This window comes from Marmota marmota, unplaced genomic scaffold (assembly GCF_001458135.2).
Source record: "Marmota marmota marmota unplaced genomic scaffold, marMar, whole genome shotgun sequence".
In the NCBI taxonomy this organism is placed as follows: domain Eukaryota; kingdom Metazoa; phylum Chordata; class Mammalia; order Rodentia; family Sciuridae; genus Marmota; species Marmota marmota.
This window is the reverse complement of record NW_025999998.1, coordinates 6,555,611-6,573,623: the sequence shown is the minus strand read 5'-3', so window position 1 is coordinate 6,573,623 and position 18,013 is coordinate 6,555,611. Positions and strand designations below refer to the sequence as shown.

At 40.0% G+C, this 18,013-nt stretch overlaps 1 protein-coding gene across 2 annotated transcripts in view; it reads left to right on the top strand.

Annotated features, from left to right (window-relative positions):
* The window catches only part of Slc1a1 (solute carrier family 1 member 1), a 76,895-nt gene that overhangs the window by 44,727 nt on the left and 14,155 nt on the right, over window positions 1-18,013 (top strand). For both annotated transcript variants that reach the window (XM_048806834.1, XM_015492878.2), the window contains exons 3-6: window positions 10,684-10,776; window positions 12,618-12,732; window positions 14,101-14,143; window positions 15,551-15,646. In XM_048806834.1, the coding sequence (XP_048662791.1) occupies window positions 10,684-10,776; window positions 12,618-12,732; window positions 14,101-14,143; window positions 15,551-15,646 (347 nt within the window). The remainder of the gene's footprint in view (window positions 1-10,683; window positions 10,777-12,617; window positions 12,733-14,100; window positions 14,144-15,550; window positions 15,647-18,013) is intronic.

Below are 18,013 nucleotides of genomic sequence, written 5' to 3'. Positions count from 1 at the left end.
GGGGGAGGGCTGGGTACTGGGGATTTAACTCAGGGACACTTAACCACTGAGCCACATCCCCAGCCCTATTTTGTATTTTATTTAGAACCAGAGTCTCACTGAATTACTTAGTGTCTTTTGCTGAGGCTGGCTTTGAACTCAGGATCCTCTTGCCTCCTGAGCTGCAGGGATTAAAGGTATGTGCTACTGTGCCAGTGCCTGGCATAGTACCCCTTTCTGATGACCAGAGCCCCTTGTGACCAGCACAGAAACAGAAGAGCCCCTCCAGTCCCACTCCAAGATTCCCCTGCATATGCCCCTGCTCTTAGCCATACTCTTCCATTCATACTGCCTGGGCCAGAAGTGCTCCAGGGCACTACCGCGCCCCCTGGTGTCTGCTGTGGTTGTCACACCTCTCTGTTCATTCTTAAAAAGGAGCAACTGCTTAATTCTCCATGGTGTGGGTAAGGGCAGACTGTTACATAGACCAGAGAATTACTAAAGGTTTTGGGGTGACCAAAAGCAGATGAAAAACAAATGGAGACATCCAACTGCTTCCTAAACGGGATCTTCCAAGGGTCCTACAGTTCCTTAACAGGGATACCCCTCTGTTTAGTTGCCAACGTGCCTCCAGGAAGCTGGTGCAGTTTATGTCTCCAGCCAAGCATTGCTGCACCCCAGGCCCCAGCACCTGACACCAGGTTCTAAGAAGGAAGAGTTTCACTACCACATAGGCCTTCCTGTCCTGACCCAAATGCAATTATTTCCTCTAAAGCTTGCCATTGTGGAATACCTACTCCAGAGAAAAACTTGCAGGCCCAAGGGGTAGGTCTTACCTTATGGGCTCCATCAGGGAACATAGGTAGAATTGGCACACTAGTTGTACCTTTTGGGTTATTGCCTTCCCATCCAGCCCATAGAACTTGGAGTCTGCCCAGGTCAGGATGAGCTAAGTCCATGCTGGTTCCTGTGGACATTTCCTCCTGCAAAGAAGAGAAGCTCATTCCTAACCATTCCTGTGACATCTCAGTCTGGATTTCCTGCAAATGCCTACTCAGACTCAAGAAGGAGCTCAGTGTATTCCAAGTTCATACCAAGCCAAGAAAACTCTCTCCTTTCCCCACACTCCCCTCTCAGGCCACTTTTTGTGGATCCTAGGACAGATTCTACTTCCTGGGCAAATCACATTTAGATATCAGAAGAAACCATTTACCTTCCATGTATCAAGGACTTTACAGTCCCCAAAAGAACATTAGTTGGGTGATTGAATTTACATTTGTGGGGAACCTCTTCAAAGATAAAGTTAAGGACTGGGATTGTAGCTCAGTGGTGGAGTGCTTTTAGCACCACATAAAAATAAATAAATTTGGGGTTGGGGATGTGGCTCAAGTGGTAGCACGCTCACCTGGCATGCATGCGGCCCAGGTTCGATCCTCAGCACCACATACAAACAAAGATGCTGTGTCCGCTAAAAACTAAAAAACTAAATATTAAAATTCTCTCTCTCTCTCTCTCTCTCTCTCTCTCAAAAATAAATAAATACATTTTAAAAATAAAAGTATTGTGTCCATCTACAACTAACAACAACAACAACAAAAGATAAAGTTAAGGCCTAACCCTCAGAAGATTAAAAAAATAAAAATACTACAGGCTTTTAAATGCTAGTTACTTCAGCTTCTATATCAGGATCTCAAAGTTTTTAGGTCTTGACCTTAACCTTAAGGGCAAAAGTTTTCCACTACTTTCTAGCCAAAGGAAAAAAATGTTTAAAGCCTTATAAAAGCTTAGACCTAAAGAGTATTTATTCAGTAACAGATGTAGAATACATATGTGAGTGGTTACCTTTCAAACAGAAGTCACTAAAGTTTCTCCATAAGGAGCCAAACAGTAAATGTTTTAGGCTTTTGAGGCCATTCATTTTCTGTCCAGTTTCCTAACTCTGGTTACCATGGGAAAACAGCCACTGACAATATGTAGATGATGTTGACTGGCTGGGTGCCAGTAAAACATTTATTTACCAAAACATGAACCCCTGATGCAGATGAAAGACAAGACTGGATCCTGATTCTCTAAAAACAATCTAATTGAGATTAAATCCATGTGGCAAAATAAACCACAACACTGAACATGAGTATAAATGCCCTGGAGAGATACAAAGAAATAAAGAGGATGGAGAAGAATAAAATGAAATGGGCCAGAGATTTTGAAGACCCTTATTTTAAAATTCAGGCTTTGCAAGAGATGACACACTTGGATTGTTTGGGCTGGGAAAGGCATTGGTTGAGGCTGTGTATTCATTTACTCAAAGGCAGCTGTGTACCTGGAAATGATCCCACATCCGCCAGTGGAAAGAACCATGCCATGTGCCTCCCTGAGACAGGGTTCAGTTTTATTCAAAAAACATTTATTAATACCAACTGTATGAAAACTAACAGAAAACCACCTATAAGAGGGTGAAGTCCTATCAATCATCTGGTCATGGACCACAGTCTTCCAATAGCCAGGTACAGGAATCTTCTTGTTGGCAAGAAGACACCAGAGTTGCACATATCACGTGGCTATACAACTTGCTGTTAATTATAAGCCACTGCTTGTAAACATAGGTATCTAGGAGCTGTAATGCCAACTTCAGCTGTGGAAGTTGCACTCTTTCTTGAAACTGTGATGGTCTGTTATACAGTTCAGTTTTAATGAAAATTACCACTTCAAGGTTCTTTATAAAACTCCACCCTGGGGAAGGTTGTGGCCTAATACTGCAACACCTGGAATCAGTTGTCTCTTCCTGCCTTCTAAGTGCCCCCTGGCCCTATCCCCAGCCTTATGTGGGAACCAGGAAAATAAGGTAATTTAAGCAGCTTTTTTCACATGAGTTAAACCTTTCCCTAAGATCATCAATATATGTGTTGAATAAGAACACACTTATTAAATCCAAGGGACTTATATTAATTTGATGTCTATAATGCTTTCCCCCCCCAAGACAAAAGGAACACAAAGTGTAAAAGAAGTAAAGTTTCCTTAATGGATGTGCCATTTGCCCAGTAATAACATGAAAAGTGGCAGGGGATAAACATGCTCGGCTTCAGTCTCTCCCTGAGACTGTGAAGCCCAAGAATCAACCATGAATGAGCTTTCTTATGCCTAAACTGCTACTTGACTAGTTTGCAGCCCTGTTTTTACTATAAGATAACCCAGTTGTGTTTCTTTAAAAAGGAGAGAGAAACCCAGCAGGGGTTTTAATGATCCTCCAGTGTGTTGAATGCATAGACCTAGGAGACTTCATTCATTCATTCCATCTTCAGTGAGCCAGGCTGTATGCTAGGCATGAAAGACATCAAGTTAAATCCTATCCTAGCAAGAAAGAGAGACTGTATTACAATGCTATGTGGTAAGTGCTGTGTGGGAATGAGAGCAGTGGAAGGAACAGAGAGGTGGGATTTTGAAGGAAAGATAGGAGTCAAGAGAAAGGAAAAAGGATATTCCAGACAGAAGAGAATGGCTGAATGCATAGCATCTGGGAAAGCAGTGAGATTTAATTGATGTACTAGAAACACAGGGAGGAGGAATGGGATAGAAGAGTGAGCATGTGCTTCAGTGGCTTTGTGTGGACTTGAGCCTATAGGCACAGGAAAGTTATAGCAGTGACTGCCACTTGTGCCATTTTCTACAAAGGGACACCCTGAATAAGCTTCAGGTGGGGAAGTGTCCATCATAGAGGGGCAGGAGAGTCTAGTGGTTAAGAGTACAAACCCACACTACCTGGGTTTGAATCCTGATTGTGCCATTTACCAGCCTGGAAACCATGCATGAGTTACTTAATGTGTCCTCAACTCTAAATTAGGAGTAATACTAGTTCTGTGTAATAATGCATCTAGAATACTATATAATTTTGTATTTACTTCTTTTTGCCCACTGTCAAAAGTTTCTGGAAAATCCCCGAATTGGCACCAGGAGCTACAAGTTTCAATATTAGGATTTAGCTACATACATGTGAGGCACCAAATGCCTTAATTCAGGAAATGAAAACAATATAAAAAAGACTTGGTCTTCTAACAGTTTGTGAAGTTCACCAGCATACAAGAAGCTTCTGCCTAGAAGCCTTAGCTACCAATTTTATAGGATAAGGAAAAGCAAACCGTCAAATAATGATAATAATAACTATGTTGTGGCAGAAAAACAGAAACCTCCCATTGAGCCTTAAGCTGGCTGCTGATGTTGAAGCATTCATGAACTTTAGAGGAGAATAGTTAAATACCTTGGATCCTCTGGGGTGTGTTTAATGTTTTTATTGAACAATAAGCCTCCTAAAAATGTTATGGGATCTTCTGAACAATTGGTCCCAACTTTAAATACCGCAACACTCCATGGTATTAAAAAATGTTAAAACAGCCCACTGTCTACCAAAGAACCAAGAGACCAACTACTGCTTCTTGACACATGTTTTGAACATCAAATGTGGACAGTGGCTATAAAGTGACCTTGCTTGATTCTGCCCAAGAACTGGTTTGTTTTGTTTACTTCAAAGAATTGTCTAGGGTGATGATATCACCTATTTTAAGGAAGTTCTTTATATTAATGTCTCTAAGAAATAGAGATATATAGGTGAAGTGTGCACAGAAATATGTTTTGCATACTCCCCTCTGCCTTTTCTCTTGCCTTTTAACCTCCCAGGGGTATTAATCCAGGCTGTCAGATTTCCCTGTGCCCTGGACTAACAAAGTGAGATCATATCCAGCCTTGTTTTCTCCAGGGAATTAAAAAAAATTTTTNGGGGGGGGGGGGATAAGTTCGTGTTTGTTGTGCCTTTCATTGCTCAGTGACATGCATCATATTGATCATTCATTCTGTAATATTGGGGACTGCTTGCCTAGCACTAGTCTATGCACTGTCCCAGGCATGATATAGACACTAATTCTAATCCTCATGACAGCTGTGCAAGCAGAGGTTGTTCACTTTGCTCCTCACCATCACCCTTAAAGAGGTGTAGGCATTTAAAACCTCCACTGTGTCAATGAGGAAACTGAGTCTGGGAGGAGAAGGCTGGGATTTGAGCCCAATCTGTACCAGCAGAGCCCATGCTTGTTTCTCTCTATGCAGGTGGACTCCCCTGGAGATAGATAGGAGTCGTCCACATAGCAGGCTCTAACTCCTATGCAACTCTGAGATTCTTGAATGTTGTGTCCATTCAGAATTGTGAAGCACCATCAAATGACAGACTAAAAAGCTTCCCAATGACAAAGTTAATTTTGATACCTTAACTGCAAGATGGATAGGGAATGTCATGAAAACTTTGTTCTCCTGTGGGAGGCAGCTTCATCAGAGGGCTTTCTGACGAGTCTTTTGCTCTTGGATGTTTATTTTTAAAACCTGCTATTGTTTGGCCCAGGCACTGCTTCCTTTGCAGTGTTTTTATAAAAAGTTCAGATGATTACTGCTTTGGCCAAGAGCCAACATCCCAGCTCTTCAGAGCCTCCTCCTGGGGTAAAGAAAGCAAATGTTCTTTCCTAAAATAAAGCACTAGCAGGTACCCCCGACTTCCAAGGACAACCATGGATCTTATCCCTGTTTCTAGGCCATAGCCCAACTCAGAACTGTCCTGGTTCAAAGGATGATCCTGGCCTTATTGGTAACTGGAGTCCTGTGCATTTTTTTTTCTGTCTAATTCAGGTGCTCCATCAAGTCTCACCTGATTCTCAGAAAGTCCACAGTACCTGTTCTGTACACCAGGGCTTCACAATATATCTGGTTCTTAAACTAGATGAGAAAATCCCGTTTTTAAAATTTCTAATCTGTCACAGATCAGCAGCCTTTATAAACTATAATAAAAACAATTTACCAGAAAAATGATACAAAAAAGACATATAAAACTCTAGCCTTATTTTTTATTATTGCAGTCAACAGGATCATTACTGTAAATGCTTTTCAACACTTGTGTTAATGTCTGTGCAGATCCTCTTGCTCCTGCTTTGTGATGGATGAACACACAGTCTACTATCATTTGTCAGTTCCGGTGGAACAGCCATTAGCTCCCAGGAGGAAGGAGTTTCTGGAACTATAAATCGAGGAGGTCCCCTAGATTTCTCCAGGCACCAGGCCTGAGAGCAGGAAACCCAGGTGGATGTTGAGAGTAAAACCCAGCATAAGGCAGGGCCACGTTTCAGCCATGTGGACATGCTGTCCTACCTATCTCTGCTAAGGGATGGAGAGGCACCACCTTCAGAGTCTGAGCCCTGGATTATAGTGCCATGTGCATGGCAAATATTCACTAAGCTTGACCACTAGTTCCCAGTGTGGCAATATCACCCTAAAGGCAGCAAAAGCTGATTTGAGGTGAGCAGCAGCGGCAGGGGAGGGGAGGGATTTTATTCTATGTAAAAAGCAAATGTAGTCATTTAGTACATAAACACATAATTTGTGGTACTAAAATTTCATGAAGGTGGTTATTAAGGGGAAAATGTCTAAAAGACTTTGTGGGAGGGAGATGAACCATAATAAAGAAAAACAAGTTGAGAGACACAAAGATGTTAAACATGTTTTCACCTAGAAGCTTTTGGCAAGTGTTTTTCTTGGCTACCCTGAGAACCCAACCTAACCATTATGTACAAGTGATTCTAAGGAGGCTACCTGCTGAGTTCTACTTTTCTGACACACAAATAGACTTTTAGAATGGACTCAGTTGATAAAAGGAAGATGACCTATAAAAAGTGTAGCTCTCCCCACCATGTGGAAAGTTTGACATGAAAAGATTCATAAAGTACTTTATTGAATGTTCTGGAGACCCAGAGAAGAATAAGCATCAGGCTTTGGAGCAATATGGCACCATGTGCCCAGAGATTGTGCCTTATCTCTTCCTCTCCCTGCCCCTATGTTGGCAAGGTCAGGAGGCTTCACCAGTTTTCATAATGGAGTTAAACTTGAGCTGTTCATTCAGTATTGTTGAGCACCCACTAAATGCTGAACACTCCAGTAAGGTCTAAAGATTGAGCTGTCTAATGTGATAACTATTAGTTGTATGTGGCTATTTAAGTTGAACTTGATTTAAATTAAAATTGAAATACAATTCCTCAGGCACAGTAGCCACTTTTCAATTGCTCACTAGCCTTATGTAGTATGTGGCTACTTCAATGGATGGCACAAATACAGAGCATCTCCACATCCCAGGAAGTAACACTGGATAGCACCAGTCTAGAATTTTGCAGCACATGAATGAAACCACAGTGGCATAGTGGTTAAGAATATGGTCTTCAGGGTCAAACCAGGACTGGGATCCCAGCTTCACCACTGACCTCCTCAGCTTTATATTCATGGTGATTGCTTAGCCTTTCTCAGCCACAACTTTCTCCTCTGTAAAGAGGATAATAATAATGCCTGTCTCTTAGGATTACAATGTGAATTAAAGGACTTGACTGAGTAATATGCAGTCCGTATAGTGGCTTCTGCCATCATTATTATCATTTTTGTTATAATTATCATCATCATCATCATCACCATCATTGTTGGCAGGTGGGGTGTTCAGACCATGCAGACAGACATTCATAGTTATTAAGTTCTGTAATGTTCTATTATATAGGGTTTCAAAGGCTAGGCTGTTTTCCTTGTATATGTCCCTTCCCTCTACAGTGCTAGTCACCATATCCCCAAGAATGCATTATAAATCATCCAAGAGTCTGGATTTGGCGTGCTGCTCTGGCCCACAACCAATACTGATGACTAGAGAAGTAGAAGTGTAACTGTAAGAGTGTAGAAAAGTACAGAGTTTTCTGCTATATCCAGGAATACTGGAGGCATGAGATAGATGAGAGGAATGGGAAGTCAAGCCCTTACTAACAGTGACTACAAGATAGTTGCCGTGCTCCTGCTGAGAGGAGCTGATTGACTGCTCCAGGAGGTATTTGCCTAGATATTTCCACCAAGAAGCTTATTATTCTGAAGGCTTTTATTGCCAGCTGAGTCCTGACGTACAGTCGGAAGCACCAGCCCATGGCCAAATCATTAAGACAAATTAAGACATATTAACATATGCTGGGAACAATTACCCACATAGATTTAATTTGTTTCACTGCTGGAATAAAGTCCTGAGAGGGTACCAAATACATACCAGGGAACCGTTCCATAACTACCCTGTGAATCTGTCACTTATCGGCCCTTTAGGGGCTGGTACATGCTTGAATTGGACATCTACCAAAGAAGGACAGTATATCTGAAAATACATCCTACATGAAGTCGGGATTACAGGTGCTTCTGTAGTTTACATAGGATTGTGTTAAAGTGGTGAGTTTCTTGTTTCTTTTTAACCTGCCCTTATTTTTGTAAATAATTATAATTGTCAAAATAATAGACTGAGCTCTAAAATGAAATAGGCACATTTTATAATCATACAGTATTTAAAAAATCATAAAATAACAAACGTATTTACATTATTGTTTGCTATTTATTAGAGAGATCTAAATTAAAAATGAGATTGTTGGTTCTTTTGTGAATTGTGGCCTTCAGCTTATTATTGTTGTTCTTTGCATAAGTGTTATTTTTCAATGCCTTACTGTCAGGAAAGAAGTTCCCCTCAGCACACCAAATTCCATTTTTCCCAAACAAGGAGAATAGACTCTATCATCAAGGATACTCTAGGATGTGACTCTTGTAACATGCCTGTCATTTGTGATTGCACAACCTTGTCCTGGAGGTTGCTGAATGGCCCTTTAACAACTTCCTGGGTAACTGCTAAAGAGGCCAGGGCTCCCTCTCTCAAAATATTAACTTCCAGAAGAGTAATCAAACCCAAGGAATAGGGTGTGTAAAGGGAGAAATGACTTAGATCTGTCATCATAACGGTGATACTGTCCTTGCAGATTTTTCCTAACTGTCACGTATGTACCATTACATGTGAGGAGCATAATCCCCCAGTCACTTAAAAGAAAGGGTAAGCCTTTTATAGTGGGAGGGGAAACCATAAAAGCTGCCTGAGCATCCTGTTAGCCATACAGGTTTACTACCTTTCCCTGGGGATTGCCTTGTGACAACCTCTTCTTTTTTCCTGTTACCCTGTACTTAGGGCTTTGCAAACAGTTATAGGAAAACTCATAAGTGTTGAAAATGCAAAATAATTTTCTATGATGATAATTTGACTCAAAAACGTGATCTTCATTTTAGAACTTATGTAGGTTAAAGTCTGAAATCTTAAATGACAGCTTGCTTTGGTTGTTTCTCAATTTTTCCCATCCCCCTCATAGAAGTCCATTTAGAGAGCATCATTTGACCTCATTTATACAAGCATTTTTATTTATTTATTTTTATGTGGTGCTGAGGATTGAACCCAGTGCCTCACAGATGCTAGGCAAGTGCTCTACTACTAAGCCACAACTCCAGCGATACAAGCATTTTTGATGGAGGGCAAAGGTTTCTAGCAAGCAGAGATATATACCTTCCACCTCTAATATAGCTGTCCTTGGCATTCCAGAAACCCCCCTTAAATTTAGGCAACACTCCTCTTGGTATCCCAAGACTATTTGAAACTGGATCCAATGATGTGGCCATAAGTCTCTTAAATCACCTGTGCCTTTGGAAACAGAACCTGTGCCTTTTTCAAACAGAAATTTTAAGGCATCTCATAAAGTTGCTCAACTAGCAGCAATTTGAAAATCATGAAAAGAGGAAGGAAATATGTTAGGAAAAGGATGGATAATGAAATTACCAAGAATTATTATTGAATCAGGATCCGAGACAGTCTAAAGATCTAGCTTAAGTAAGTGAATGATGATTTAGTACATTAGGATCCAGGGAGATTATGTAGCCATTAAGATTATCAGTAGGGTAAGTTTGTAACAATGAGAGAGAATGCTTATAATACAAAATTAAGAAGACAGTGGGTTAAAAACATCAAGGAAAAAATATTGGAGAAAAATTCACTGGCTTATTAACTGTGGTTGGGTTAGATAAAGTCTTTTAATTTCATCTTTATTTTTGTTCTAGTTAATTGTAATGATTATGCATTCCTTTTATAATCACACATAAATGTTACTTTTTCACTTGACTGAGCTTCCTGACAGAAGAGACAGACGGGAAAATAATCATGACACCCATGATTCTTATTAAGCGATAAAGAGTACTGTCTCAGTTCTTCAAGATAAATTGTTACCTTAGTATGGAATTCCAGGAAAGTTTTATCAGTTTATCATAAAGGATATTGAGTGACATAATATGCAAATCCTGGTAAGGTTCTTACAGCACTTGCAGAAGAGATACTCCTTGTAATTGCTTCATAACTGCCCTTAAGAACAACAGAGACCAAAGCTGTTAGCCTGCCCAGGGTCTCTATTTCTTAATTTTTAGCTTGGGAATTTTTAAGTGCTTCTTTTGCCCATTGTGTCTTATCCAAACTGACTGTGTGAGATGGGCCTCTCAGCTCCTCATTTCACACCCTAAGAATTGAATCACCAATCCTGGAATTCTGTCTTTTTTGGGGCGTGGGGGGTGTTACTGGGGATTGAACTCAGGGGCACTCAACCACTGAGCCACATGGCCAGCCCTATTTTGTAATTTATTTAGAGACAGGGTCTCACTGAGTTGTTTAGTGCCTCACCTTTTGCTGAGGCTGTCTTTGAACTCATGATCCTTCTGTCTCAGCCTCCGGAGTTGCTGGGATTATAGGCCCAGCTGGAATTCTGTCTTTTAAAAATGAGTGAATTTGACCTTTCCCTCCTCTCCTTCCAGGTGTTGCTGCACTGGACTCCAGTGTATCTGGAAAAATTGGACTGCGTGCTGTAGTATATTATTTCTGTACCACCATCATTGCTGTAATTCTAGGTAATGTTTATTTCTGAATCCTTATTCCCCTATACAATTGTGACTTTTCATCCAAAAAGTAGTTGGAGTGTTAAAAATGAAGATTATTTTAAATCAGAAAGTAATATATCAAACTGCCCTGGAACTTTTTGCTTTGAAGTCTACATTGCACCTGTTATGTGAAGGCAATGCAATGCTGACATAATTTTAGACATGGTACTGCTTATTAGAGTCTCTACTAAGAAAAAGGAAGTGGATGACAGTTCCATACCTTATCAGAGTCATTGGTTGAAGAAAGTGAAGCCAAGAGCTTATGTAATCTTAAACTGGATAATTAATCTATAATAGTGGTACTGAGTATAATGATACATATTTCCAGAAAGGTAGGATTTCAGTGCATTTCACATTTTACCAAATGCTAACAGCTAACAGTATTGCTAAGTATAAATCCCACTTGTACAAGGGAGAAAGAGAAAGTTTTAATAAAGGAAGAGCTATTCTTATAGCTTCAAGATCTTTTGTGACCTAGCATGACATTTTAAGAAGGGTGCCCAGAGTGGGAAGAAAGGAAGGAAATGTTCTCAGATGTTGCAGCCAGCCTGATCCTTGCAGCCTTGATTCAGTGAATGGGTAAGAGGTGGGATATGGGGAAGTTTTAGTGGTATTAGGCTGAGGGGCTTAGGAGGGCCTGAGCCCAGCCCTAAACCAAAGTTGTATCTCTTTAAGGGGATCCAGCACAAAGAAAAAATAGCAGAAAAAAAGCAAGATATTGCCTTATAATTAACTGGGTATATATCCCTTCTGCAGCCCTGACAGGGGAAAGTGGGCCATAAAGAAAAGATCCACAGCCCTCTTACTGCCCAGCGACTGGTCCTACAAGCAAAACTGACCCATTCTACACTCCAAAGTCCCCTTAGTACTTCCTCCTCTTGGGAAAGGAGCAAGAAAGGCATGGAAATATCTTTTCTTCCTCTCTGTCTTTTAGTCAAACATCCCTCAATGCCTTGGTCTCTTCTACAACCTCCCATTTCTGCTAGACACTTTGAGAGACAGAAACCCATTATTTCCAGAGATCACAATGGTGCTTTTAGATGACCTAGCATGCAGACAGGTCTTCCTTACAGCATGAAGCACCTTCCCTCCCTGCAGTTCCTGTCTATCTATTCTCCATTCCACCCCTGAATGACACTCACCCACAATACAGCATTCTAGTTCTTCCAAGGCCTTTGGTAAAGAAGGTAGACAAGACAAAGCTTGTTCTGTATGACCTGCAGAATGACGAGCGTCTGTGGGCTAAATTACAAAAGATATCAACAGGTTCCCTGGGCCAGGAAATGAAGTACCTTCACCCGCACACCTGCCTAGGTTGATCTCATGAATTGAAGAAAAGAAAAGAATTCTCATCAATAGGTATTTCCAGAAGCAATTCTTAGATGCTTAAAGGGGCGGGGGGAGGGCGCAGAATTCCTTCTGCTTATGAATTTCAATGGGGAAGTAATTAAGGAAGCCACGAATGTCTCAGCATTTGGTTAATTTCAGGTCTCCTCATTACAGTGTTAGAAGAATGCACCAGGATGCCAAATGTTCTGGAAGGTTCTTTATTTTTTATTTTCACATTTTTGGTACCAGGGATTAAACCCAGGGGCACTTAACCACTGAGCTACATCCCCAGCCCTTTTTATTTTTTATTTTGACACAGGGTCTGACTTAAGTTGCTTTGGGGCTTGTTAAGTTCCTGAGGCAGGCTTTGAACTTGTGATCCTCCTGCCTCTGCTTCTCAAGTTACAGGAATTACAGGCGTATGCCACCACACATGGCCCGGAAGTTTCTTAATGCACTGTGGATACTGTCCTTGATCATAGGTATTGTGCTGGTGGTGAGCATCAAGCCAGGTGTCACCCAGAAGGTGTCTGAAATCGACAGGATGGGGAGCACCCCGGAAGTCAGCACAGTAGATGCCATGTTAGACCTGATCAGGTGAGAGTCTTAGCTTCCTGGTTGTGCCAGCTGTGTAGTTACAGGAGGCCAAGGCCATGTGCATGCTTTAATGCTCTTCTATCTTGACATTTTTAGTAATTTTTAAAATTATTATGCATCTTCATTTTACCTTGGACCCCACAAATTACATGGCAAGTAATTACTGCTTGCTGGTCATGGTTCCAAGAGGATTAGAAGCAACAGTGTCCTCTGTAATGATTTAGGATGGACAGAGATGCAGAAAGTATCTTTATTGTATAAAGATGTCGGACTGGGTTGTATGTTCAGTCCGTAGCACTCTTGGAGATACACATTGTTTTTCATTGTAGGGAGAAAACCTCACACTTGGAAAAATACATTTTTTTTAACTGTACAGGAAAAATCCTCTTATCTAAAACAGATCCAGAAATAGGTTTGTTGATTTAAAGTAGCAATTAAATCAGAGATTCACAAAAGGTGTTCTAGGAGAGCTGGGTGTGACACTGTGATAAAAGTATTTGTCTAGCACGCACAAGGCCATGGGTTCAATCCCCAGCAACACCCCCCACACACACACACAAAAAAAAAAGTTATAGGAGCTGTATTACATATTTTTTCCTACCTAAAAGTTAAAAGCATTTATTCACCAATTTTTTTGATGTAGGGTCACAGTCTTTGTTTCAATGTATCACTTCATTGTATTTTCATAATTTCTGTTGCATATGGTGCCCTTATAAATGCATCTTTTACAATTTCCAGGTTGAGTTTCTATAGAGTGAAGCAACCCAAACCCTTCAAAATTGCAAAGAAAGTCAAGTGCCAAATCATTCCACTTTTTCTTTTTATTTAAGTTGTCTCCTCATATCAAATTTAATAGTGAAAATTTTAGTCATTGGCCTCTATTGAGATTCCAGGCATTCAGCTTGGTTTTTAATAGAAACCACACTGTCTTTTTCACAGCCATATTTCAATGCTTTAACATTTAATTCAATAATTACAATAATATTTGCAATTGGCATAAAGAATTTGGGAACAGATTATTAGTAGAAATATTGTCTCATGTATGAAAACTGAAATGTGCAGAAAATTAAAGAATTGTCTCTCAACTACAAGTATCTACCTGCCAGCTTTTCACTGGGCTCCGCAACTGTTGTTACTCAGTGAACTGGTTAAGTGACATTTGATTAGGAGAACATTCTATACTCAGTTAAGGCTCGGCAAACAAGAAAGAAATCTTATTACAAGGAAGTGTTTTTCAAAAGAGAGGCCAGAGGAGAAATCAGAGTACTCATTCTATCTTACACTCATTTTTTATCAATGTATTTGAGTATGATTAAAAAAAAACACTTTTTTGCCATCCTATAATACTGCTTTTCATGTCTCCAACAGGAATATGTTCCCTGAGAACCTTGTCCAAGCCTGTTTTCAGCAGGTAATATTAATGACTTTTACCCTTGAGTTTCTCTCTTCTTTCCATTACCAGTTAAGATATTTTTTTTTCCTTCTATGATCCAAGAAATGGAAGTAATCCCATCAAACCTGGCAGTGGGCAGTGCACCTGTGAATGAAGAGTTTCAGTGGCTTTTCTGTTTTGTATCCTTGCTTTCAAACCAACAGTCAAATGCATGTCATAATTTACACTGCTTCCTTTTCCCATATGCAGTTTCCCTCAAAAGGGCTCAAATGGAGCAATTAGTAATCTTTCAAACAATGAGTGGCTTAAAATGTGGCCTTCAGTACCTATTCTGGAGAATCATGTTACTTTTGTAAAGAAATGTGAACTGTCTGTTGATGCAGTGCAATGGTTAGAAAAAGAGCTTTCTATCTCTTCTTTCTTGCTGCTCTGGTGTTGGCAATCTGTATCTAACACACATGACATAGCTAGAATTCCTGAGATTATTTCTTTTCTTTAACCATTATATGTCCATTGCCCATACTCTGGAGAGCAATGTAACAAAGCCATAGGGGTTTTTTTCCCCCCTCTAGGAAAGTTTGACATCTCTTCACTCCATGGACAAGTCTTTTTCTTCCATTTGTCAAGACAGCTGAGTCTATCACAAACTGCTGTATTCATTTACATAAATTACATGAACAGAAACTTCTGTGTATACCAACAAAAATGGCAATTATATTGCTCCCTGCCAACCTCCATGGGGCACAGAACCACCTCTATTTCAGGGGTGCCTTTGCAGATCAGCCACAGTGGTCATTTGTGAGGTTCTCAGTGTTGGCAGAGCCCTGTAGGAGGGACATTTGCGCCTGGTGTAATAATATACTAGCTCTTTCTTAAACCTCTGTGTCAAAGCTCCACAGATCCAAACAGAACTGAAGGAAACAGAAATCTCACTCACTGAATAGCCCTAAAGGGACTGTTGATTTGGATGCAACTATCTTGTTAAAACTTTCTGGATATTTATTAAAGTCCTGGGGACTACTTTTACCAAAGTGATGAGGTATTTTTTTCCAATTAAAAAAATTAATTAATAAAAGCAAAAGTGATAGGAATCCCTATTGGGTCTTTCTGTGAAAGCACCTGTGGAGAAAACATCCTTTCTTTCACATTATTTCTCCATTTATTTTGTCCTTATTATGAAAGTGAAAGAACGTTCTGACATTATTGAATGGTGGTTGTGGGAGTCAGGGATTTGGATTTCTCAATCCATTTTTAGTTATAAAACCTCATGGGTGGTTTTATCAAAAACTAGAAGCAACAGAAGCACTGAAGGTAGAACTCTTTGGAGGTACTTGTTTGGCAAAAATAACTTATTCCTATGGTGTAGCATCAAAGATGCTAAAAATCTTATTTGTTTGCTTGTCTTTGTTTTTCTCCAATATGCAGTACAAAACCAAGCGTGAAGAAGTAAAGCCCCCCAGTGATCCCCAGAGGAACATGACAGAGGAGCCTGTCACCATCATGATGTCCACAGTTTCTGAGGTACCATTCTGTCACCTGCTTTTTTCCCCCAGTAGGCAGATGCCACTCATGAGTGAGCAGAAGATGAAAGATAGTCAGTCTTTGTTATTCACAGAATCCATATTTGTGAATTCTCCTTTTTTCGAACTTACTTGTGACCCCCAAATCAATATTCATGGCACATTCATAGTCATTGGCAAAAAGCAGCACAAAATTTGAGTTGCCCACTGTGCATGTTCCCAGGTGAGGCTGGACTAGGCTGGACCTGCCTACTTTTGGCTCTCACTCTGTAAGCAAATGTCCATCTTGTGATGCATTTAGTGCCATTTTTTTCCATTTTTGTGCTTTTTCATGGTGATTTCACTATTTAATGTGAACAGAAACAAAGTACTAAAGTACTCTTTAAGGGTTCCTAAACACAAGAAGGCTGTGATGTGTCTTAAGGAGAAAATATGTGTGTTAAAGAATCTTCATTCAGGCAGGAGTAATAGTGCTGTTGGTCATGAGTTCAATGTCAATGAATCAGCAGTATATATTAAATGAGATGTTTTTAAGCAGAAACCCGCATAAAAATGTCACCTATTGATTGTTTGATGTGACTAGTAGCAATCATTCAGCATTTGCTAACTCAATATGTTGGTGTGGCGGGGGGGAACTATACTACATAAAAACTAGTAAGAACAAAGGGTTTCAACTGTATACATAGGGAAAAGAATGAGGCTTGTTGCCACTGAATTTTTGACACCTTTTACAATTGGGTACCTTTATAAAACTAAATCAGTTTTATAAAGCTATATAAACACAGGATACAGACCCACAGTTCCATGTCCAAATCTTTCTACCCAGAAATGATTCTAATTCCAAAGCTTTTAAGACTTTAGAAGGGTTATACAATATATACACTGTATGATAAGTAACATCTGTGAGATTGCAGCAACACTCCAGAGAATCAAACATCATCAATATTTCTGTAACAAACACGTGGATACTCTGTAAAGTCAGAGAAACAGATTATCAGTAGCCTCATCTCTGTTCAGAATAGGTTTTGTCACCCAGAGTTTTCTATAAACTTACCAATTAGATCAATGGACTTTAAGATCTTTAGGGATTTCAGAACTGGAATGTATGGTCCTGAATTGATACCTTTGTAGGCCTCTAATAGACATCTCCTGAATGTCCTCTGCCTTCACATAAAAAGGAAAGATTTAAGGAAAAGAGAAATATTCCATATATTTAAGAATTCAAATTAAGTAGACAACGGATGGCTCCTTGCTTCCTACTTCAGAAAGCCTTAGCTTCTTGGGCTTTGGGTAGAGGGCCTCCATGACCTGACTTCTCTGGAGTCTTCCTAGCTTTCTTCCCAACAGCCCCCTCTCTTCTATCCAGATCTGCCTCCTCACTTACCCCTTATTCCTGCCTTTTGATGTGCTTCCAAAGTATTTTTCTGAGCACCTTCCATATGCCAGGCCCTGCTGGGCCTTGGGATTATAATAGTAAAAAGGCAGATACTGCATCTGTCCTCATGCGAAGAGTGATGGATATTACAATGGAGAAGAACTGGTTCTTTTAGAGTCATCCAACAGAGAGGTTTAAGTTAGGGTGTCAGCCATAGGAACAGTTATGTAAGAATTATTATCCAAGCAAGTTACAAAGGCCCGTATGCCATGATTTTTGCCTGTGCGTACCATTTTTTCTGGAACATACTTTGTCTCCTGGCTGCCTACTCCTCAAACTTAGCTTTCCCTAACCTCGAAGTCCTCATTCATGTCCCAGTCTCTGTGTGATGCTTGTAACTCATAGCTTGGCTATGTCTTTAATTACACACCATTTTGCTATTGGCTCATGTTTCTCACAGTTGGTCTCATCTCTCCAGCTGAATTTTAAGGCCTTGCACTATAGCCAATGCAGTTAGAACACTCTAGCTGCTCCATAAATATTTGTTTCATCATAAATAAGAAATGACTGATACCCCAGTGGCTTGTTAACCTAATTCTTTATCACCCTGGTTTGCACCAGTCAGATTATGTTTTCTCTCAGTGAATCTCAGGGTATTTTTACTCAGGATAAATTGAAGAAATGGCTCATTGTAGTAGGTATCTGGCTAATTTTATATCTATCTCTAAAATCCTGTTGGTCATACAAGAACAGAGACAGTGAAAAATGTTCCTGTGCTTCATTATCAGGATAAAACAGATGGTAGTTTGTGCTTCCTGTGTTATTAATTCCCGTCTTTCTTTAAAAACGAACTCCAAATGTAGCTAGTAGTTTAAATAACCCTGAAAAGTGCTCTGATTCTAAAATTTATAACAAAAATTGAAAAAAAATAGAACTATAAATCTTCAGAAAAAATATTAAAATATGGACTTGTTAAGAAAAGGGAGGGGGGCT